The sequence below is a fragment of the Mercenaria mercenaria genome, chromosome 5 (genome assembly GCF_021730395.1).
Source record: "Mercenaria mercenaria strain notata chromosome 5, MADL_Memer_1, whole genome shotgun sequence".
Classification (NCBI taxonomy): domain Eukaryota; kingdom Metazoa; phylum Mollusca; class Bivalvia; order Venerida; family Veneridae; genus Mercenaria; species Mercenaria mercenaria.
Genome location: NC_069365.1, coordinates 17,254,830 through 17,279,448, shown reverse-complemented (window position 1 = coordinate 17,279,448; position 24,619 = coordinate 17,254,830). Strand labels below are relative to the sequence as shown.

Sequence of the window (24,619 nt, the reverse complement as noted above, 5' to 3'; positions counted from 1 at the left end):
AAACAACAAAAGCGCGACTATAATTATCATCCCGTTTTACGCTAAAAACGCAGTGTATAAGTATATTTTGGCCTAGTTTGACGAGTAACTATTGTATAGTATAGTAGGACGCATGAATTGTTTCTGCACTTGCGAGTAGCCGAACGTTCTTTAATTGCTACTACAGTAAAGCGTACTGCTCTCCAGTGCCGGAAATAGTTTTACAAATATAGCGGCGCCGATAGGAACTTCCCTAACACATTAAAAAATCTTTTGACAATAAAACAGGTCACATTTCTATCCAAACACATTCTTCCGGGATTCATGTGTTCAGTTCCACAGCCTCGTCAACATTTTCTTATCTTTCTCCGCCCCGATACTAGAGGAGTCGCGCCGATCCACTAGTTGAACTATAGTTTTGAAATACATCATATCCGTTGACTAGAGGTAGTTCGATAACTATAGTGAACAAACTAGGCCTATATTTCACTGATAATTCCCAGGTTTTCATCGAAAAGCATAAAACATTACTGAATATATCGACAACACCACCGATACCTAAATAATAAGTAATCGTTATCAGTTATTATTAGAGTCCTGTATAGCTCAGTTTATTGGCTTCACGAGAGGGAAGTTGTAGGCTTATACCACGTATGAGGCTGGTCTCTCCATATATCAAACAATAATCATGTTTTGGATGTAATCCGCGTAGGCTGTTTACACACTGCACGCTGAAGAACCAGGGGAAGCTTCAGCAATTTGAGTTTCTACATACCATGACTAAAATTCTACTGGAGGAGTCGCCTATATGGAAAACCATGAGCTGCTAGTGGCAGCTATAATAACTCTAAATATACAATCATACTTCGTTAATGCTGTCAAAAATCTACAATTTTGCTTTTTGATATTTAAAACATTTAAATTTTTCCCAATCATAACGACACAAGACATTATTAATCTACTACAAATAACAAACTACCGTTAACTGTCTTCAAAAAGAAGTCTAATAAGGAAAAAGTCATGAATTAGAATTAGAAATTAGAACAACTTAATTGAAATCGAATACCATATTGAGAAATTCTATAGCACGTACATTATCAGTTAATGACTATGGTAACATTTACTCACTATTTTTCTTATGGACGATTTTGCACCCATATTAGCCGTTCACAAATGCTTTACTGTCGTTTAAACCGTAAAATAGTAACAATACATTTCATAGAATGATATTTATAGAATTCAACTCATAAATTCGTCATTGTTGTGAAGTAGCAAATCGGCCAATGAGGAGGATCTTACACTTGAACTTGTAATAGATATTCAAATAAACACTCTTGTTTGTAAGTACAAAAAGTACAATGTTAAGATTGTGTGCTATTCATATCCGCTTCAAGGTAAGATGCACAAAGCATATCATAATCATTTAGTTCTATATAAAGTGTATCTAAGCTTTTTCTGTTCTATTTCCTATTTCATAGCTTGTCTATATACGTAATTGGTTTCGTAATTACATAACTCATTGAATCCCTTTTTACTGATTTTTTTTTACAATTTCTAATAAATTAAAAAATTATATATATAAGAAGATCCTCTGAAAGCACAGAGCACAACCAAGCAACAAAAGTACCCGAGTCGGATCATAAAGGATAATGAAATTTGCAACACTACTTACATCCCTCAACACCGCTTTAAGTAGAATTCTGTTCAACAGATACCTTGAATGGACTCCTTAATCCTTCAACCCTAAAGGAGCAGAAAACATAACAACACAAGGTCGAAAGCACTTTTTAAATTTGAAAAAAATATAGATAAGTAAATCTGGAACAGATCACAAGGCACAAGTCCAATGTTTATGTTAATGTTATGAGATTTAGAACCTGTCGAATTCGGTGAGTTATAGGCAGTATTTATGTCTTAAAAAACTCGTGCAGTTTTTAGAACTGACAGCCACACAATAATGAATAGGTTATAATATAGCAGGAATTTAACTAAAATCGACTAAATAAAGTTGATTTAAAAATATTTACATTCGCCCTATTCTTTTCCATTGAAAATTATGACGTTCATTTCGTATGAACAGCAAAAGGAAAGGCGCGAAATTAACGTCATCGCTGCTTAGTGATAACCGACCGCTGTTTTGACGACGTCCGCGTATAGTCAGGGAGAACGTTCCTTAGATGACGTCGCATTTATTCCGTGTGTTGAACAGAATTGCCGGGAAGCTGATTTTAATGTTAAATGCCACAAAATATGTGCAATTTATAATATTATCTTGTTTTCAAATGGAAAGAAAATATAATGTAAATATAAGAAATGAAATGATTTTTTTCGGTGTTCATGCGAAATGAACGACAGAAAACAGAAAAAAATCATTTCATTTCTTAAAGGAAATAGAACTCAAATCTTTGCATTTGAGCTCAATGCCATTGTTTCTAGATTTAAAAAAATCACCCATTGATAAAAAAGAGCCATTAAAACGCAATTTTGCTTTTTATATAAATATACAAGAGCTTTTTTGTCTTGTACATAACATGCCTTCTGTTGGCATTGCGTATGTTAGGGATTCACCTGGCGGGGATAACTTTTGTTTACACTGTCCTGAGACTTTGGAACATGGTCGTGGTGAGAGTGGGGCTAGGTGCACCATAAACCGGTTTTAGTTCCTCGGAGGTGGTTTTGCCACTGACAGTTCCAAGGCGGTTCCCCACTGTTCCTTTATTTGTTTGCTTTGTCCTAGTTTGCTTGCTGTGTGTGAGTGTGTGTTGGTCTGTGTGCTGGGTTATGTTTAGGGAAGGATGCATTATTTGAGTTGGATATTTATCCTTAATTTTAGTTCTTAAGAACGGTTTGCTTGGTTTAAGTCGCATTTCCATGTTTCTTGTTTCATGGATTGTTCCGAAGCTCTTCATAAAACTTACTGTAAAAATGTATGGCTTTCTAACTGGTTACACAGTTTTAAAGAAATGACATACAAGAACTTATATTTTTTCTCATTTAAGGTAAAAAATGAAGGATGTAGTATACCTTGCCACCAAGGTAGATGCAAACTATTGAGCAGTAGCAATTCATAGTACTTCGTGTAATTTCATATTTTAACTGATACAAAACTCATGGCTCATTATAGTACCTCAAAGTTTTAAGTAACCATGGCAACAGTGATGTTTAAAACATTTCATATTTTGCATTTATCATATTTACTTTAAAAAATGTTAATTTTATTTTTCCTGTTTCACGTAGTTCTAAAACATTTATTTTTTATTTTTAAAGTAAGTTACATATTCGATTTGTTTTCCATTATCTAAACAGAACTGATATCAAAGCTGACTTTTATACGGAAAAATCATATGTGCTTGCAATTATTACTCTCAAGAACCATTTTGAAATACAGTTAAAAAGCTTAAACTGTATCAATGGCAAATCCTTTGTAGAAGTTAGATATATTGCGTTGTTTGTTTCCATGGTAACATTAATGTCATTCACGATATCTCTATTTTTCAAAAATTTGGAATATTTTGGTGTAGTAATTAGTCACTTAATACCAAAATATGAATAAATAAATATGAAAACATCAAACTGGTATTGCGAATTATTAAAAAGAAAGCAATTGGCCGTGATTATTTACCTTCATATCTCTCCAATAATATCAGTCATCAACTGTCTTGCTGCATGACATTTAAAATAGTTATGTACGTTCGGATCAAAATTGTTTCTACAATTTTCTATTAAAATGTCATTAATGTAGTTTTGAAACTACGTCAAACAGGAAAAATAAATTTAACATTTATAGGAAACTATGATAAATGCAAAATTTATAGGAAACTATGATAAATGCAAAATGTGAAATGTTTTTAAACATCACTGTTGTCATGGTTACTTTCAAAAATGTGGACCTCACACAAGTTTTCATAATGAGCGTGTAAGGGAAAATCGCAATTTTAATGACATTTTCGCAAATAGAAAATTTTCTACCATATTAACTTTTACGAAACTTCCCACAGTCGTAAATAAACATATAGTCTGTCATATGGTAACAATAAAATGTAAGAAATCCGTTACTTACACGCTGTTTTCAAAACATATTTTTGGTATTATTTAGATTGTCCAACGTTTTACCATCATATTTTATCTTTAGAAAGATAGTAACATTGCCGTTGAAATAAATTTACTCACGGCTGCCAATAGTTCATACAATGATTTTCATTTCAATAAACCGAGTCCTGACTGTATTCTACGTTATCCGGATAAATGACGTTACGCCATTACTTTTATCAAACTTGCACAATTCATTTAAACTGCAATATTTTGGTCATTATTTATATTAATGGAAGATTGATGAGAGAATATCTTAGCAAATAGTGGATTTTTTACAGTTATCTCAGATAAAAAAAATGCCCAAAGTAACGTACTTCAGCTATACAAGCTTTTAATTTTGCGCGGTTACTGACATGTAACGTCATGACGTTTGTTGCGTCGCTTTTATGCAAGAATGTTTTGATTCGTGCCTGCTGTAATTAATTCATTATTTTGTCATTTAGCATCAAATTAGGTTAGATTATTTATCCAGAAAAACTAATAAACAAACACATGTAATTTGTTGTAAATGTTGCCTTAAATTCTCAACATCTGCTTCCAGCTATACATGGGTACATTCCAATTTTAAAACATACTAGCGTTACATCCTTAACACATTAGTAGAATATAATACTATTTTCATATTGACTTTGACAACACAGTTAGCGGTTTATCAAAGTTAGCGTTGTATAAAGCAGGCATTTATCGTAATTACATGTATTGGATGTAAGCCAATCGTTGTGGAAGGACTTCATTGAATTCTCATTTTCGTGCCGGAAATGGAGAAGTTTAAGGTAGATATTGAGGACATTTGATTTTATTTAAGAATCGTTTTCGGGTAAACTTTGTCCAAGTTGAAACGCCAAAACTTGTTTTGTACATGAATGCCATGTTAGCAACTGTAATTTATATTATAATTAAGTAAGGTAAAGACTTATCGTTTTATTCTAATAGATAACCAATCATGTTAAACTGAAACAAGCAATGGGCGGAGGAATTTACATTGTACTTTCATCATCGTACTTTCGACTTTTCAGCATCGTTCAATACATATGTATTGCAGCAAGAGCGGCGGTACGTCACCAAAATCAGTACATCAATGAGGCGTTGGTGTCTTGTGTGTATAGCCATACGGAATAGTTCTCTTGGGGATACGATGTTTACTGAATTCAAATAAGAATTTCTGAATATCCGAATTCATTAAATTTTCAATGTTTATGAGATTCATATTGAATTAAATAATCCTTTATAGTTATGACCGGTATTCTTTCCTATGCCTTTCTTTTATCTTTCAGTATATAAGAGATATAACTTTGAATCTTTGTACGCTTCTTTATCACATTAAGGAAAGAACCATAGCTCTCTCTCTCTCTCTCTCTCTCTCTCTCACACACTCTCTCTCTCTCTCTCTCTGTGTCTCTCTCATTATTCGATAGTTAGATAAAACATAACTCTGTCTTGAATATTACTAATCACTGTCGTCTAAATCAATTGTTGACGATTCTAATTCAGAGTAACCTAACTTTACAAGAAAAACAAATGGAACAATTGGCGATATTAATGTATCAGAACAAGACGTAATTGGTGTTTTATCTAATTCATTTACTGATAAAGCAACTGAACCGGATAGAATTAGCCACCGAATGGTGAAACATAAATGTAATTCTGACTTAGCCACCGAATGGTGAAACGTAAATGTAATTCTGATTGTAGACCGCTAAATACTTTTTAACCGATGTATACGCGAGAATACGTACCCAAAAGATAATAGGTAAGGGTAGATTTCTTGGAACCACAGAGCACCACAAGGACAGCCTCAGAGTCACGCATTTGCAAAGTAGGCCCACAACAAAAAGAAGCTGTAACGGAAAATATTACAGACGGGTTGCTTAAAAAATCCAACAAGTACATTTAATTTTATGCAAAATATAGAAAGAGGGGGGAGGATGGGGTAAGGGGTAGAAAGGGGATGGGGGTTGAAGGGGAAAGTGGAACAAGGATAAATATTCAAAAGGGAATGCTACGTTCATTAATCATAGTTGCCCTACAACGTAAACCACAGCAGCGCAGACACTCATGCACAAAAGACAAACACATACGCACACGCATATGCACACAGGTACACGGACACACACACAACTTACTTACATAGATAAACAGACAAGTAAGATATAACAACACTGTAGGGCACCGCCAAAGACACATAGACGCACAAGCACACATATAAGTTGTTGTAAAGGGTCAAATGTAATGTCGCTTTTTAAAAAGGCTGATAGGTCCGTTCCTTCAGATTACAGGCCTGTGTCCCTTTTTATTTGTTTGTTTGTTTTGGGTTTAACGCCGTTTTTCAACAGTATTTCAGTCATGTAACGGCGGGCAGTTAACCTAACCGGTGTTCCTGGATTCTGTACCGGTACAAACCTGTTCTCCGCAAGTAACTGCCAACTTCCCCACATGAAACAGAGGTGGAGGACTAATGATTTCAGACACAATGTCGTTTATCAAATAGTCACGGAGAACATACGCCCCGCCCGAGGATCGAACTCGCGACCCCGCGATCCGTAGACCAACGCTCTTACCTACTGAGCTAAGCGGGCGGGCTGTGTCCCTTTTTAATTGCGTTGGGAAAGTAACTGAAAGCATGATTTTCAAGTATTTTTACAAGTACTTAGATATGAACAGTCTTTTATATAAACACCAATCTGGTATTTTTATCTGGTCAGTCGACAGTACACCGATTAATTGACATTTATAATCAAATATATAAAGCCTTTGATGAAAATAATCCACGGGTATAGCATTCTGAGATTTAAGTAATGTGGCACAGGGGTCTTATTTTCAAATTGAAACAGTATGGGTTTAATGGAGATACCATAAACTTTATTGTTAATGATCTATATAATATGCTGCGACAAAAAGTCTTTATAGGTAGGCTCAACTTTTTCAACTGAAAGACATATCAACGCATGCGTGCTTCAGGGGTCTGTTCTTGGTCTTCTTTTGTTCTTAATATACGTCAGTGACAGATTACAGAGTGTGTGTGTGTTATGCTGTGCTGAGATACTGCTGTGACATATAGTGCATTTAGGTCCACAACCTGGTAAGCATAATTTGTATTTGTAACCTGTAATTAATTGCATTTAAGGGGAGGCATACTTTGAAATTAGAAAAAAGTGGGTGGGGTATTATAAAATTTACCTGCAAAAAAGTACACGGTTTTGGTAAATGAAATGAATACTGTTTCAACTGTTATAAGTACACAAAGGATTGCTCACTAAAATAAAAATGAGAAAAACTGAAACAAGAAAGTTATTATTGAATTACATAAGACTTCTTGTGTACATTCAAAGTCAACAATTAAGACTTTTTGGTGCGAAAATAATAGTGCTTCACTTTGTCCAAACATTTATCAATGTCCTACAGATCCTAATTTAAAGAAAGAATGTGAAATAAGTTCACTGTCTTGCTTTTCATTTGGCATATGTGAGCTAAAACACACTATTTAGTTTGTTTACAAAGTAGTGCATAAGAAAAGATACGGTGGTCAAGGAATGCCACATTACAAAACTAAAAGAGTATATTCCCCTTAATACATTAAACATTTGTCATTACAGAAGTCTAGTGGCTTACAATAAAGGCCTAGAAATGTTGCCATTAATAATTTTTAACTTGGTATTCATGAACTGCAATGCACTTAAATATCAAAACACATTCAACAAACTTTTGAAAATCTACTGTCTTAAAAATCCCTAAAATAAGGTATGAAATTTGGTTGAGAGGTCCAATCAATGTGTATATGTGCAAAAGCAACATTCTAATCTTGTTCACAAAAGTTACTAATACACAGCAGGAATGTCAATGATCAAAACTGGACGAATATACAGTTATCCTCACTTTAATGTCATTTATAATTTGTCCTTGAATTCTCCACCATACTTTTCATAACTCTGTTTGCACGAGTTGCACGAGAATGCTGTCATTCACGTAAAAAAATGGGGTCAAATAAGTTGTAAATGCAATATCGTGTAAACGTAGTAAATGGATTATGCAATTCAAGATAAACTTTATCTCATAACGTAACGAACATGTATAATGTTGTAACAACAACTTTACTTACACTGATTTAAGTAGCAGTCGGTTTATAAGTGACTTTATTGATTCATTTTTTGTTTTGTTATTGTTGTCAAAAGTATAACGGAAGTGCCTCACGACTGAAGCGGAAACCAGTTTGATGCGCAAAGTAGTCCACTGTAAGTAATATTTTTTGACAAACGTCCACAGAAATTAATAATTTTCTAATATTAAAGACGAATATCTGAATAGGATTCATTATTTGATAAGAAATTATAATCATCGACATGTTTTTTTAAAAATCGTACACGTGCTGACACCTAAGTTGTCTCCCGTTGTTTATTAGAGTTACCTTTCGTCCGGCGCAGTAATACATTTGCAGTGAATCGCCGAGAAGTCGTGGGAAAATTAAAAACCATGTAAACAAACTAAAATTAACCACCTTTTCAAGATGAATTTCAAGTGATCGACATTATGCATTTAACCCGTCTGACCTGTGTAGCATCTTAGATATCTGTTCTAAGGTATTCATTGTGTAGAATGTCATGCTATGTCCTTGCAATGCTAATCCCACTCTGATTTTTTTGTTTACATTTTTTATCAATGAGAAATATGGCGTCCATCCCGAGATGAACTGACGTGGCGTTAAATTTTTACATGTTTAAGCAAACCTGGTGTGTTAGAAAGAAAATATCATCCCTTCAACATTATTTGGAACACTGTTATTGTAAAAAACCTGTTTTTTCCTTATACAAAAGCTTAATATTTTGTGTTGAATGTACTTTCACAAACACCTCTGTTTTCTTATTACATTCATAGTACCACATCCTTATCCACAAAATACTGAATATTACAGGTGTCCATCAGTATTATATCAGTTTAGGAATATGTTTTTTATTTTCCCACCATCGATTTCTTCAATATGCACCCCTTCCGCATTGCTGTATGAACTGTGAATGTAGCAATATGCGTCCCCTTAACTATGTATGTAAGTTTACACACTACCTGAAGTATATGTGTTTTAGCTGTAATATGCCACTACACACACATGTAAATGTTTGAGCTTGAAATGTTATTATTCGATTAAGAGATATGCTTAATATGATCTGTACGGTATTTTGTGTAACAATTATGTGTCTTACATGATTGCAAGTGTTTATAGCTTCTAGTAAGTATTGTTCATATTATGTATTTTCAGGATGCGTTTTTACTATACCGTTGCACTATGGAGATAGATCTACTAATATTAAAATAGTAAAACTGTATACAATTGGGTTTTTTATTGGTATTGCTCGTTGCCCCACAAAGGAATAAGAAGAACCCATCCCCATTAACACTTATTAGTTTTACTGCCAGTTATTACGGCAACTCGATCAGTACGAACTAATAGATTGACATATAGATTTTTTAAAACTTCTACTTTCACTATCAAAATGTTGAAAGAAAGGCCCTGATTGGTGAACTTGAGTCCCAATAGCATGTCCTTAGAACCAATATTAATGCATTAATAGGAGATGATTTTAATCAGAGTGGCAGTCCATTCAATTTTGTTATGACAGATTTCCACTTAAGCCAGTGCTAGGGGACATGAGGTTCACTCAGTCAAATCAAGTCTGTAATTGTTCTGCTTGATTGCGCTCTATGCTTTCAAAATTTATGATCTTCTTTTGTTAATAATTCCAGATTCAAATTCTATTTCTGAATGTGTCGACAGTATCTCTTTGTCTTCCTCTGCCGACTGGTGTATCTTATCTATCATGAACAAACAAACCTATTGTAAATAAGTATATTTAATATATTTCATTTTTTGAAGCCTTCATATACTAGGTATCAATTAAAACTGCAAATGATTACAGGAATACCTATAGATAGTAACAACTGTGTGCTGATAATTCTCCTGTTATCGCATCGCTTCAGCCATAACCACATCATCAAAACTGGCCCCGTGGCCATTATCCACAATGGCCCTGACGTTAGCACGGGGTCGTGTATTTTTCGTGAAATAATTAATTTTCAATCCCAAATATACTCTAAGCAACAAAGTACATCTATAAAGGCATTTGATTCTATATAGTATAGAGTAGAAATAAAATAAATGCTCAAAAGCTGAAAAATATGTCAGGAGATACTAGGTATCTAGTTTCTATGAATATGGCACACTAAACTGTTCTTACTACATTATAGTAATAAACAGTTAAATACATGGGAGAGCGGTGCCTTTGCCACTGGAAGAAAATAGTAGCCCTCGGCTATTATCACCTTGCCAGGGCCATTATCAGTCAAAGGCACCGCTCTCCTATGTATTAACATATACATAAAATGTATGACAGACTGAGGCAATATTTAAATGCCCTGCTAAAGTAAAGTATAGTATCAGCCGGATGAGATGTGAATGTGTTATCACAGTGGAGCTTCTCTAGGTTCAATAAGTATTTCATTGACTCCAACATGTCCTGGTTGAGATACAGCATATACCACAGCATTGGCAACGTCCTCTGGTTCCAAAATCTTAGTTTTTTCATGAACATCATATTTTTCCTTTGCCTACAATACAAAATATAATTGTCATTAACATCATACTAATTTTGCTCAAAGTACAAAATTATTATAGAGAAATCAATGATATTTATTGAATATTAAATAGTTATTTCATGAATAACATTTTTGAAAATTCCATATATAAACTGCCGGTCCATAATAGTTCAACATAGGATTGCTGGGCTAGAGTGAAAAACTGAGATTTTTTTTCGAATCTATGAAAAAGTTTATTGGAGAGAACAAAACTCCATAACTGTCCCCTAGCAGGATTGACATAGTTTGGAAGAAACAATCAAAATGACGAAATATCGTTTACATCTGGAGCATTTTAGCAATAAAATATACTTTGTATCCAATAGTTTGCTGTATTTGTTAATAAATTTCACCAAATATAATTGAACAGCATATCATGTTGTATTTGCTTATTTAGTATTTCCTTTTTCTCTCTTAAAAGGGTAAGTCTTACTATAATGTGATTTTATTATTTATTTACTTCAGTGTCCGTGGTATGCTGAAATAGTTCAGTTGTTACATCCCCAGGTTGTATGCATGTGACTCGGATCCCTGTCCCAATCAGCTCATTTCTCATAGCCTGTGACAGACCCTCCACATAAAACTTTGTCCCCGAGTATACTGCCAGACCTAGGTAACCCTATACACAAGAATACGTTTATTAGTTGAACTTTTTAACTATAGAATAAATATTTAAGCTCGTCTGGTTCATTAAAAAAGCCAACGAGGCATATAATATTTCTTTGTATCTTATTTAGGTCCACTTTTATACATATTTTTATAATCATAGGTGAGTAAGAAAGCCAAGAACCTTAACTCTTTTCTTGAATACTCTCTATATTTACCACAATATGTCATTAACCTTTACCCTGCTTTTCTAAAAGTGACTGGTCCATCATTCAATTTGGACAGTGCTACTTATTATTCAAAGGGGTGGTACCTAAAAATTTACTGACTAAATAGCGAACAGTGCAGACCATGATCAGTCTGTACAGACGTAGGCTGATCTTGGTATGGCAGAATAAAGGTTTATGACACACTCCGTCTGCAGTTGTACAAAAGTTAAAATGAACTATGTAGCATTGTATGTTCATGCGAATTTCAATACTTTTCAAAGTTAAGAAACTTCTGGGTGGGGTGGGGGGGGGGGTCAACAGTATTTCAGCTATGTAACGATGGGCAGTTAACCAAACCAGTGTTCCTGGATTCTGTACCAGTACAAATCTGCTCTCCGCAAGTAACTGCCACCTTCTCCACATGAATCAGAGGTGGAGGACGAATGATTTCAGACACAATGTCTTTTATCAAATCGTCAGGGAGAACATACGCCTCGCCCAGGGCTCGAACTCACGAACCTGAGATCCGTAGATCTGCGCTCTCCTTATTGAGCTAAGCGGGCGGGCTAAGTTAAGAAACATAAAAGGATATCATGAAAGCAATTAACACGAATAGTTAACAGCCTTGTTGATAAAGAGACAACCGACATTTAACTGAACCTACATTTGTAGAATTTAACCAACATAAAAAAGAAATATCCTGGTGTTTTTATGTCCTTATACAGCACCATCATCTCAAAGTATTCCTTAGTCTGCTGGCAACAAGTGATTCTGCCTTTGCAAACAGTGCAGACCAAGATCAGCCTGCATCTGTGCAGTCTGGCCATAGCCTGCTGAACTGTTCACCATTCAGTCTGAATCTATTTTGGTAAGCACCCCTTTTAACAGTTAATGGTACTGTCCAAACTGAAAGATGGACAAGTTCATTATAGAAATCTAGCAGAGTAAGGGTCAAGGGGAAAGGCAAGGTAGTGCCACTATTAGTTCTATCTGTAAGGTCTTCAGTTATACTTAAGAAAGTGGAAGAATTTTTTAAAATCAGCTTATAAATGAGAGTGATATGAGCATTTCAGTATTTGGTCAAGATGGCAGCCATCTAATCTCTATGGAAAATGGCGAATAAAAATCGTTTTTAGGTATCTGTTTTTTAAATACTTTCTACAAGTCTCCCTTTATGCATGCGGAACGAAAGAAATAGTATACTTCACATCTTTAGCTTTTGAGTCAGACTTCTTTAAATATTATTTGCTAAAAAAACCTTTCCAGAAGTGTGTAAAGAACGTCATAAAAGCACTAAAATGGCTACCTTCATGGTCAGCTACCTTCTGAAAATTTAAACTGCTATATCTTTTTCAATAGTGGCCAGACTCTAAGTTTAGCGGAAGGCTTGGCGATAGTTTTCATATAAAATCCATATAATGTTTGCCATTCCTTCCTCTTTTTTTCCATTGAAATTCTCTAGCCAAACTTAATACTTCAGAATCATCTATATGTTTTGACTTAAAATTTATCGCTATTTCATACCTGAACTAAACGAATATTAATGTAAGTATTCCAGGCACAAGCAAAATGTTGACTATGGATTTTTATTTTTTGTCAGTTTGTATCAATTTATAAAATACGAAACACCATTTTTATCAGGATATGCTTTGGTGTATAATAGAATCGAAAAGTGCTGTCTATGTAAAACTATCAACGATCTTAAAAGAAAAGCTGGAAAGTTACCCTTCTGCCTGCATCTGAGGACATGTTGACAATATGACCTTTTCCCCTCTTCACCATTCCATCCAACACTGCCCCAATACTGTTATTAAAACCCTGAAAATGTTTAATATACGCTCATGTTATGTCAGAAAAATTTCCGCCAGCCGGTGTTACATGCTAAACTTACTCCATGCAATCATCTGATGTTTTAAAATTAACTATATTTACCAAATTACACTGTTCCTATATAACGTTGTTGTTTCTTTTATGCAATACTGTAAGAACATAACACCGTTTTACTATTCTAGGCGTTATTAGGTTAAATGTATACAAGTATTACTATTAGGTTAAATGTATGTATTACTATTAGGTTAAATGTATGCAAACTTATATTGCTATTAGGTTAAATGTATACAAGTATTGATACTAGGTTAAAGGTATACAAGTATTGCTATTAGGTTAAATGTATACAAGTATTGCTATTTGGTTAAATGTATACAAGTATTACTAGTAGGTTAAAGGTATACAATTATTACTATTAGGTTAAATGTATACAAGCATTACTATTAGGTTAAATGTATACAAGTATTACTATTAGGTTAAAGGTATACAAGTATTACTATTATGTTAAATGTTTACAAGTAATACTATTAGGTTAAAAGTATACAAGTATTACTATTAGGTTAAAGGTATACAAGTATTACTATTAGGTTAATGGTATACAAGTATTACTACCGGTATTAGGTTAAAGTATACAAGTATTACTATTAGGTTAAAGGTATACAAGTATTACTACCGGTATTAGGTTAAATGTATACAAGAATTACTATTAGGTTAAATGTATACAGGTATTACTATCAGATAAATATAATGTAAAATGCCACGTGATACAAAATAAAGATAAATTCTGTAAATCGTACGGAACATGATGCTTAAGCCCCATCTTAATACCTATGTTGGTTGTACTAAATAAGAACCCAAAACAACAAAAAAGGGTACACCTGTATTTTCAAGTTTGCGATGTCGAAAGGGAAGGCAGTTAAAGATATAATACTCTTATCTTGAGAATAATGTCTATTTTTAACTATGTATTTGACTCGCTTATAATTCATATTAAAAAGTGTTGTTTTGCTTAAACTCATATTGGTATTTTAGTGGATTCAGTATTAACTGGATTCAGCATTTTAACAAGCGCATACCTTGATATTCACATCAACTGTTTTCTCCCACTCATCTTCATGCACATTTTTCATCAAGGTATAGTACATGGTCCCTGCATTGTTCACCAATATATCTACAGGTCCTAATGTCTTTTCTGTGTGACGTACCAGCTCTTTCACCTGAAACATATATTTGTTAACTTAAAGATAATTATGTCTTTCAGATATTATTCACCAAGCCAACGTTGTATATTTTCATGAGTTGCGTAACTACAAGTGAAAATGTGGAAAGTCTGGACTTCACAGGTGTAAGCTACTTTGATCTTACACTTAAAAAGGTTTTATTTTCATTAATTTCTTAGTTTTGTACTGTGAAATTCTTTGAAATTACCAAAATCATCCCCCTGTTGTAGTTCAATAATTCAATGAAATAAACGTAGTAAGTTTTCATCCCGAGCTGAAATCGTTTCTACGAACATCTATGAAATTAGCACAAGCTATAGTTTAACTGCTCTTACAACATCTCTGAAGAGTACTGCCATACAAAAACTTATTTTTCCTATTTGACAAGTTTCCTTGTCAATTCACCTCTCCTTTTGTCTTCAACGCACTGTGTCTGCCCGAGGGCTGCACTCTATATACACAATGGATGTACAGTGCGATTACAAAGAATTGAACTATAGTGCTAATATAAAACATTATTATCAAAAGTTAACATGTTTATTACATGGTTCCTTATAAAAATCGCCTGTCAATTGTTTGTGCTATTGCCCGGTCTGTAGTTGAGGGAAAATCAAAACTTGGAGAAAAATATACGAACATTTATTTCTGGTGTCTAAAACACTTTCTACATAACTTCCCACTCAAAAGTCAAATCTGTATAATGCTTTTTCGTATCATACTGAAAATAACAAAACTTTTACGAGAACGGTCACAGTCTTTGAAATTATGGCTATGTATAATCTATTATATTTTTTCTTATGAATGTATACATTTAACCTTCACCTCGGCTCTCTGGGTGACATCAGTTTTCACAGATATTGAAACACCCCCGCTATTTGCGATCACAGACTCCACTTCCTGTAACCTATCCATCCTTCTTGCTGCCATGGCAACCTTAGCTCCTTTCCCAGCCAGTGCCACGGCAACAGCTCTTCCTAGTCCGCTCGACGCCCCAGTTACTATAGCAACTTTGTCTCGGAGAATTTGACCTGTATAATGATGTAGCTTACAATACAATCCAAAAGCAGCTGCTGACCGGTAAAAAAATAAATTTTAATAATGTCTATACTTTCAACAAAGAGAAGGATGAAAGGTTATAAAACTAGGATATGAAATCAGTCTCAAAACGCTGCTTTGTCACTGGTCAATTTCTTAAAATGTACAAAGATCTCAAATTTATAAACTGTCCTTCAGGCTCCTAGGGTATGTAAACGAGTATAAAGATGTACATGTGCCTACTTTGCATGTAGTGAACAGGCAAAATGAAATACAAAATATAAAACTATTTGTTATGGAGATACATATACATCTCCAATGTCCTATCTAGCATAGAAAACTAAGACTGGGAGGCACTTAGAGCCGTAATTTACTACAATTAAAAGAGTTTCGAAGTATTGCCTCCTATGTTTAGAAAATATTGTTTAAACCTTTAAAAACGGAAATGTATATTAGTTAATGACGGTTGCCATCTCGTCAGTAATTGGAATCAAACTGAGGCTGAACTATATGCATGAAGTGAGACCAACTCACGGTTCCTAGAGAGATAGAGTTGACCGATATTGAGTACGAGATTATGGAATCCTATAGCTCATGTTCTTTGTAGGCATGACATGTATATTCTGTAGAAATATAATAATAGAGACTTTGTTGTTTGGACAAAAATGTATAAAAATAAGTACAAAAGGGACATATTTAAAAGCGTTACTGCTCTTGCTCTGCACTTCTCCTAATTGGTACCTATCATTACGTATTTCTTTGAATTACTTAAGTTCTTGTCTGGACAGAAAGTACGGAAGGGAGATTCAAGATACAGTTAAAGGGTTTTTTTTTCCGATCTTGCCAATTATCTTAAAATGAAGATTCATTTCTCCTTTTTTATGTTTCCACCTACCTTCTCATGTGGTTGGTGATAAATGGTATTTGACCTGATTGTTGTAAACCCCCAAAAAGGAGAAAAAGAAAAAAGGCCACACTTAAGACAGACAATCATTATCTTAAGACATGAAACGTATCGGCCCTAACAGTGTTAAACATAAAATGCTAGCACAAGTGGACTGGAATTCAATAAACGACAGCGTCCTGCTTAATGTCTACTGCTTACTGTGCACATTTTAGCAAAAACAGAGGCCTGTAGGCTACTGGTTTTTCCAAGGAAAGACGGCTTCGCGTGTATCGGTGCTATACATCGGGCACGTTAAAGAACCAGACTGTCTATTCGCAAAGAGCTAGGCTAAGTTAGCCGGACACGTCTATATCTAAAAAGTTCTCTCTGTCTGTTCTGGGGGCTTTATTTCACTCTGTTCCTCCGGTCAGATCGCTCTGTGTCTGTACTAGTAGAGGATGAATTTCGCGCCCTGTGTGGCTGCGTTTGCTATATGTAAAGCGCCTTTGAACGTGTTTATCATGAAAAGGGCGCTATATAAATCTGGTAAAATAATAACACAATAACTTCGAAGGATGTCAGTGTCTGAATCTCCCCTGCCCCTCCCTCACCATATCCACTAGAGGTCTATATCAGCCGATTGAAGGCTATACCTTTAGAGGGCAAATACCATTCCAGTTAATGTTTTATTTCATCCGTGAATAGTGCGGCAGAAAAAGTAAAGATGTTACACTTACAGCCATAATCTTTGATACTGTTTAACTGTATTTTGAAAAATAACCCTGATTGAAACATAGTGGACACTAAATGTCTTCACTAGGAGCTTTTAAAAAATAGGCCTACTACCGTTGACACTGTGTCTAATATTGTTTCTGGTACTGGAACTAATGGATGCAATAATCATACGCAATGAATAAAAATACATGAAGGTTTCTGCTTAATGACTTTGCATAATGTGGAGTTTTCAGAGTCGACCGACACATGCGTAGTCCTTCTTGAACACTTATTCATTAAGTACGAACTCTTAACAATCAAGTTATTTCAGCAGTTTTCACAAATAAGAAAGATAATTTTTCGAAAAGGTAACAATTGTATAACTTTCAAAAGCTATAAGGTGAAAGATTTAGGTGCTAGAACAAACGATGAAAACTAGTTAACCAGCTCATACTGACGCACATACCAAAGGACGTATGGTTCAATCGCTAGACGTCGGGGCCATAAAAACACCAACTGTATGTGATAGACCGAACTACTAGTATTCATGATTATGAATAAGATATACATCATACTAAAATAGCTTTTAATTTTTTTAAGATAAATGCTTCTATATTTTTATAACTGTAGACATTTGGAGGTCACAATCTGGACATCAATTTGACAGTGACGTTACGTTGAAATATTACGTCAAAACTAGTGACCATCCGCCTTTGACAGTCTGTAACTTTTGAATGTCTCATTCAATCAATGTACTACATTGTATTTAATCAGCGATAACTACACGTAACCACGATTTATTAGATTATGTAAGAGCTCTGATGTAACCTACTCAGAAATTAAAACATGTCTGCAATTGTCCTAATGTATTTTTTTACCCGTTAGCCATCATATAATTTCAAAAGAAGGAATTTCTATTAAGGTATTAGGACCATAATAGTGATATTCAACTTGGGCGGTATTTTCTTAAAGTAAGAGCTTGTTTCACACTGATTTGCAATTTTTTAAACAACTTTTTCCGTCCAGTTTTTGAAATTTTGTATAATTTACAATACTTCCTCAAAGCTCAAAAATAGACAGATTTCAAAGTGACACTGTAGGAAAACTACAGAAAATTCAATTTACCAATTATTTTGATAAAATAGCCACGGAAGTTATATTAGTAATCAATAATTATAAAACACAAGCACTATGCAGAAGGCACTAGGCAGTAAGCAGTAGACAATAAGCAATAGGAAATAAGCAGCAAGAAGGACGCTGTCGTTTATGGAATTCCATAACGGACAGAGTAAATTCCCGTTTCCTCCCGTTTTTGCCACAGGATATGTATAACTTTTACTATTCAGGGTAAATGTTAGTGTCACCACCAAGAATTTGAAAATTATAATGGTACTGGAACATTTGTGTCGCCTGAAATGGTTCACCTGGTAGTCCCAATTAGATGCGGCTGGATATAAGATGAAATTTTAAGTTTGCTAAACGTTATGCATCAATAACCTGAACAGAAAATGTAAGTCTATTACATGACTTGTAAAACATTTCAAGGATAATCAAAAGATTAAACAAATCTCTTTCGACTGATCCTGAGAATATTGCAGTTTGATTTATTCGCCCAGCATAGAAAAACGACACGGGTATTTAATTAGCCACACCTCTAATCTTTACCGGTATACTGGTCTGCAAATAGCTCCTAGATGGCTTTCAGTACAGCTTAAAGTGCCCATAGGTAAGATTACATTTATTTATTTAGTTAGTTGGGTTTAACGTCGCACCGACACAATTATAGGTCATATGGCGACTTTCCAGCTTTGATGGTGGAGGAAGACCCTAGGTGCCCCTCCGTGCATTATTTCATCATGAGCGGGCACCTTGGTAGAACCACCGACCTTCCGTAAGCCACCTGGATGGCTTCCTCACATAAAGAATTCATCGCCCCGAGTGAGGCTCGAACCTATATCGATGAGGGGCAAGTGATTTGAAGTCAGCGACCTTAACCACAGAAACGGAGGCCCCCAGTAAGATTAAAATTGACCCAAAATGATAACCTTATGATATTCTTACAGCATACTCTGATATGTATTAAGCTTGTGAATAAATATAATTTCCAAACAAATCTGTCCGTGCCTATGTAGATATGAAAGACACCATATTTTACGTTGTAAATTCATGCATTTATTTGCTAAATTCTACCCCTGCAAACTGAACCTGAAATTGAATCATACAATACGTTTATTATCAAAATGGTTACCTGAAGCAGTGTCCGCCATGACTGTAAAATTATTGTAAAGGTGTTCAACAACTTTTCACCATTATATTTTCCATCCAACACCGTGTGTGACCTTGCATATAATGATGCGTTTTAACTCGGGTGAATAAACTACACTACAAACGCAAATTATGTATATTAACTTCAACAAAAAAAAACACCTCGTTATGCAAAATGGGATAAAATACGAGTGTTTCAGATGCAGCCGCTAGATACTGCCAATTTCAGAATAGCTCGCCGTTTCAGTGTTTGCATCATACACTTGTAGTCACTGACTGATATCGATTTTCTTATCGTGAGTGGCTAATTTTGTAACCGTCATTTACATTAACTCCGCCCAAGCCGCGAGTCAAGTTATGTGGGTTTTCCCATTAATTTGTCTTAACAACATAAATTGTCAGTCATACAATGTATTTATGGTTTTTAAAACTTGATGATATTACAGTTTAAGCCGTATCTCAGAATCAGTTTCAAATCAAACATTTTTTACAATCTGTGACTGATTACAATTACGTAAAACTGTCCCGATTAGTGTCGCATTATCTAAAAGTACTTAATTTTTCTGTCACCGATGATAACAATCATTAATCCATTATAGCCTCACTACAAAATGCAAATTAAGTCAGCGCATAAAGTTTATACATGTAAAATTACACATGTGTTTTTACCACTTGGTCAGAGATCTAAGTTTACAATAGTAAATCATAGCCCGATTGGCATCACTTTTCATGTCAAAAAAGTAAAATATTTAATTTAAACATAAACTCCCTGTTTAAATACGTTACTCAAGCTATAAAGGCAATAAACAGTTCTGTGAGTTTGAGATTCTACCAAATATTGGCTTGAATTAACTGAAATATAGCCGTGGTACATGGGAAGAACCTCTGCAAGAAACGTCCAAATTTCTCAGATAAAGAGATATGATCGGTAGCAAGGCTCGAACCCATGCCCTCCCCACCCACCCAATTGACCAAATCAGAGATTACAGTGATTTCAAGTTAGCGACTAACCACTTGACTACGGGGATAGTCACATGATGGATGGATACTACAATTCCTAGTTTAGAAATCACACGGACACATTATTGCAATAAAGCAGAAGTCAGCATTGACTTAGGGCGACGAGTTAGACTAACAGCTTATTTTTACATCTATTTTTTCCGTTTGACTAAAATGTTCATGACATCACATACTACACGGTTTCTGTATGCAGTAATAATTTGACGGATTTCTATGAAAACTGTATAATTTTTGATATGGAAGACTTTTCCAACGAAATTTCAATCGATGACAATCCTTTGTTTTAATATTTTACACATCACGCGTATATATACAGAACTTAAGTGTCTCAAAAGTGGACTCGTTTGAGAAAAAATATCGGTAAAAGTATTCTATCTTTAATTTCATTTAAAATTGTGATAGTAGAATTTGAATTGTAAAAGGCGATCTTGCATAGACTTTATTCACCGTTAAATTGCCTATCACAAATACTAGAATTTAACGACCGTGCCATTTGACAATATGCAGTTAATCAGAGTCACATGTGCTTTTGAAAGTTTAAAATCATAACTATAGTTTTCCTATGATATCTTGTCCAACTTCGACAATTCTTGGCGTCGAACTTTGAAAAATCGACATACATGTAGCATTTAGACACCAGACCCAGATAGACGCATAATTATACTAGTAGTGACCTCATCACATTGTATTTTACCGACATTCGGATTACATCTCATCATATGTAGCTTTTTACCATGTAGGAAAGGAAATACGTATTAGTTAAAAACATAATTGAGCCGCACCATGAGAAAACCAAAATAGTGCGTTTGCGACCAGCATGAATCCAGATCAACCTGCGCATCGGTGCACTCTGCTCATGATTCTTACTGTTCGCTAATAGTTACTCTAGTTGCAATTGGCGTTGAAAGCGAACAGCATAGATCCTGACCAGACTACAGACGCACTATGTTGGTTTTCTCATGTCGCGGCTCTTATTTTTTGTATTTAAAGTAAATGTTTCCGTTGTCATTTTTAACAATGAGATTTAATAATGATAGGTTCTTCATGACATTTAATTTGACGGATTGTATATATTTCAATATAAATTAACGGATATCTAAGCTAGTGAAATGTAAATATTTATTACTACGTCGTGTGTTTCTGGGAGTGACTGATGAGCCCCGTTAGGCTAGGTTTCGTAATTGTATATTCAAACAGTCTTTTGATTTGCTGGGCCTTTTTTGTGTTTTCATCGTTCTCAACAACATGTATTAAAAAAGAACATATTATATTTTTCCAAAATACCTTGCACAAATATGAACTTCCGCTTTAACATGACACTGTTATCTTACGTTCAAATTAATTAGATATTGAAAATTTGTCATCTAAACTAACATTATGAGACCTTGAGAAACACTCAAGGGTCCCCAGGACCTCCCTCAACAGTCACTCACTCTTGCGAGTTGGCTCGACTGTCACTCACCTTTATGAATACAAATGGAATCTTTCCTACCGTTAGGCAATTTATTTGAGTGTACTCAATGAGTGGTGTTGGAGTATTGTATGTATTCTTGATAAGCCCAGGTGTGTTGAAAGATATCAGTCATAAAATTACCTTGGGGCTATACTGCAACCTGTATTTGAAAGTAAACGGTGTCGATTGTAAAGAGGTCAACTGCTACATTATCGAAGTTTATTAATAGTCATTTTTACAAATGATTGAAGTGATCGTTTACAAGAACTAGGAAAACAAATGATGAATTGTTTATGTTGGACTATATAAGGAGAGTTGTCATTCTACAATTTCGATACTTGAACTGTGCTTATCATTATGTAATACATTTGGAATGAACATTGAAAATGTTGACACATGATTAGATTGAAAGACACATAGATCTAGTTTTTAACAGACTGAAAACTTTTTACACAAAACTTTGTTTTTTAACAATATAGTGACACTGCTACAGGTATAATTGTAAAGAAATATTGTTAAAGTATAATACACAATACGAGACTGTACCTACTCAATACATCACAGTGTTTGTTGTTACTCCTCCGAATGATTTGGTTTGAAAGAATCGAACTAAGAAATAATAAGTTTTGTTGTATTTCGTTTAGAGTACATCAGTGTCAATCCTCAGACAGTTCAAATCTTTAATCTAAATAATTTTATGTGTATATGCTGCGGACGAGTCATGCACATGTATGTACGCATTATGCAGGATTATCTTGAAATAAATTCCCGCAATATTTTACTTTTGTACCAATCTGACTAAAGTACTTGATCTTCTAAACGAAGATCTGAGAACGACCCATTCACATTCGTCTTCTGTATATTTTGGATTTCCATTATTGCTATTTTTATGTTATCCAATCAGGCGACTTGTTCGATTGTCAAAGAGTAAGAAAAATATGCAGTTATTCCAGGACTCGAACCCGGGACCCCTCGCTTACAAAGCAAGTGGCTTACCGACTGAGCTAACCGGCTATCTGATACATTACGACATAAGAATTGTAAATATCAAAAGTCAATGCTAGAGGTAGATTTGCAAGATGTTGTAAGCTAGGCTCTGATTGGCTAGTGAAAGGGCCGTCAGAACGAGGCAATGAATAGGTCGTTTTCAGATCCTATGCGTAGCGTAATAGGAGATGTACTTTAGTCAGATTGCTTTTGTACCTAACCCTTTACATCGTTTTTTTTGTACATTTTAAACCACTGCGATGTATAGGATAGACAACGAGTGCCGTTGTCTACGGGATATATACAACGAGCAAAGCGAGTTGTATATATCCCGTAGACAACGGCACGAGTTGTCTATCCGACTTAGACCACGTGACATAAAAACTGCAATTACTGAAAACTGTCCCACGCGTTCTATAGAAATTAGGATTAACGTGTTTTTATAAGAGTGATATTATCTTTGTACCGTTAGCGCTTTTTTGTCAGTAGGGCATGTGAAAGAATGCAGGTTACTTTGTATAAATTCAGTTTTACTCTAATACCGGATTTACTAAAATTTGACGTTCGTTAACACTTTGACTCATTTGCAGTCGCAAAAGCTAAACAGTTAAATATTGATTTCTCAAAAATACTCAAAATTGAACTACTGAACAATTAGTTTTTGTGAGGAGTTTGCATGTTGGCGAAACACGATGACAGATACGTTGATTCAAGAAGATAGCCAGGTTCCGAAACTACAAAAAAAGGCTGACAGCAAATCGGAGGTAAACATGTTGGATAAAAAATACTGTTTTTGAAGTAATCTGGTATTTTAAGTATGGACTAGTGCTTACTGGTAATATACATAATCACATACAAATAATCAGATTCTATTAGAAATCACTTTTCAACAATCGGTATAAAGTGACAAAATAATTATGGTTATATTCATTTTTGTTCTTATAAAAACAGGAACCAGTGTCTATGATCATTTATATTTTTGTTTATCAGGATATAGTTAGTTCGTGGATGCTCGTAGGACTACGAACACTTATAACTATATCGTGCCTTTCTTGTAAGAATGATGTAGTTGTTCGACTTTCTAACAGGGTCCAGTTGTTCGAAACTTTAACGGGCTGTTAATTTAGTTTAGTTTAGTTTAGTTTATACTAATTTGTTTTAGCTCGATTGTGATGAAAGCTTCAAGCTTATTGTAGCCACTCTCGAGTCCGTTTCCTGGGAAAAGCAGTACTGGTGCCATATGAGAAGTCATGGTCGTGACCCCAATGATGTTCGAACGCACGACCCCTGCAGTAAGCTGTTAAACTAATCGCCCTGTTAAATTTCTATTCAAGATACTAGTCTTGGTGGGTGGGAAACACTAGTATGATGTTATAATTTTACTGTAAAGATGATTTAGTGTTTATAATACTTAACAAGTACATTTGTTTTTCTAAGTTTTCGAAACTGTCGAAATATACTAATAAAAGTTAATCGACCGTTAGCTCAGTCGCCTGTTAAAGTTTCGAGCAACTGGATCCAGTTGTTTGCAAATATAAGGATCGTGCTGACATGTCTATTTTATAATAAGTGAACATAAAAAGTTACAACTGTTAGAAACGGTCTAGTGAATGTGTAAATTACGTATTTACCCAGTTGGTTCTACACTACAAATGTGGAGTTTCTTGTAATTCAATTTGATTTTTATATGTATGTTTTTCCAGTC

The 24,619-nt window shown here is 34.6% G+C and overlaps 2 protein-coding genes across 3 annotated transcripts in view; both read right to left on the bottom strand.

Moving 5' to 3' along the window:
- LOC123556567 (uncharacterized) overlaps positions 1 to 1,237 on the bottom strand; it is a 41,225-nt gene extending 39,988 nt beyond the window's left edge. For both annotated transcript variants that reach the window (XM_045347379.2, XM_053542806.1), the window contains exon 1: positions 1,108 to 1,237. In XM_045347379.2, coding sequence (XP_045203314.2) covers positions 1,108 to 1,137 — 30 coding nt within the window. In that variant the 5' untranslated portion in view covers positions 1,138 to 1,237. The remainder of the gene's footprint in view (positions 1 to 1,107) is intronic.
- Positions 1,238 to 9,911: 8,674 nt separating this feature from the next.
- On the bottom strand, positions 9,912 to 19,699 carry LOC123556572 (uncharacterized). Its single transcript, XM_045347395.2, has 6 exons — positions 19,438 to 19,699; positions 15,377 to 15,582; positions 14,411 to 14,551; positions 13,233 to 13,325; positions 11,153 to 11,311; positions 9,912 to 10,665 (listed from the first exon to the last, which is right to left on the bottom strand). The coding sequence occupies exons 1-6, from the start codon at positions 19,454 to 19,456 to the stop codon at positions 10,522 to 10,524; spliced, it is 762 nt and encodes a 253-aa protein (XP_045203330.1). The 5' UTR covers positions 19,457 to 19,699; the 3' UTR covers positions 9,912 to 10,521.
- Positions 19,700 to 24,619: the final 4,920 nt, after the last annotated feature.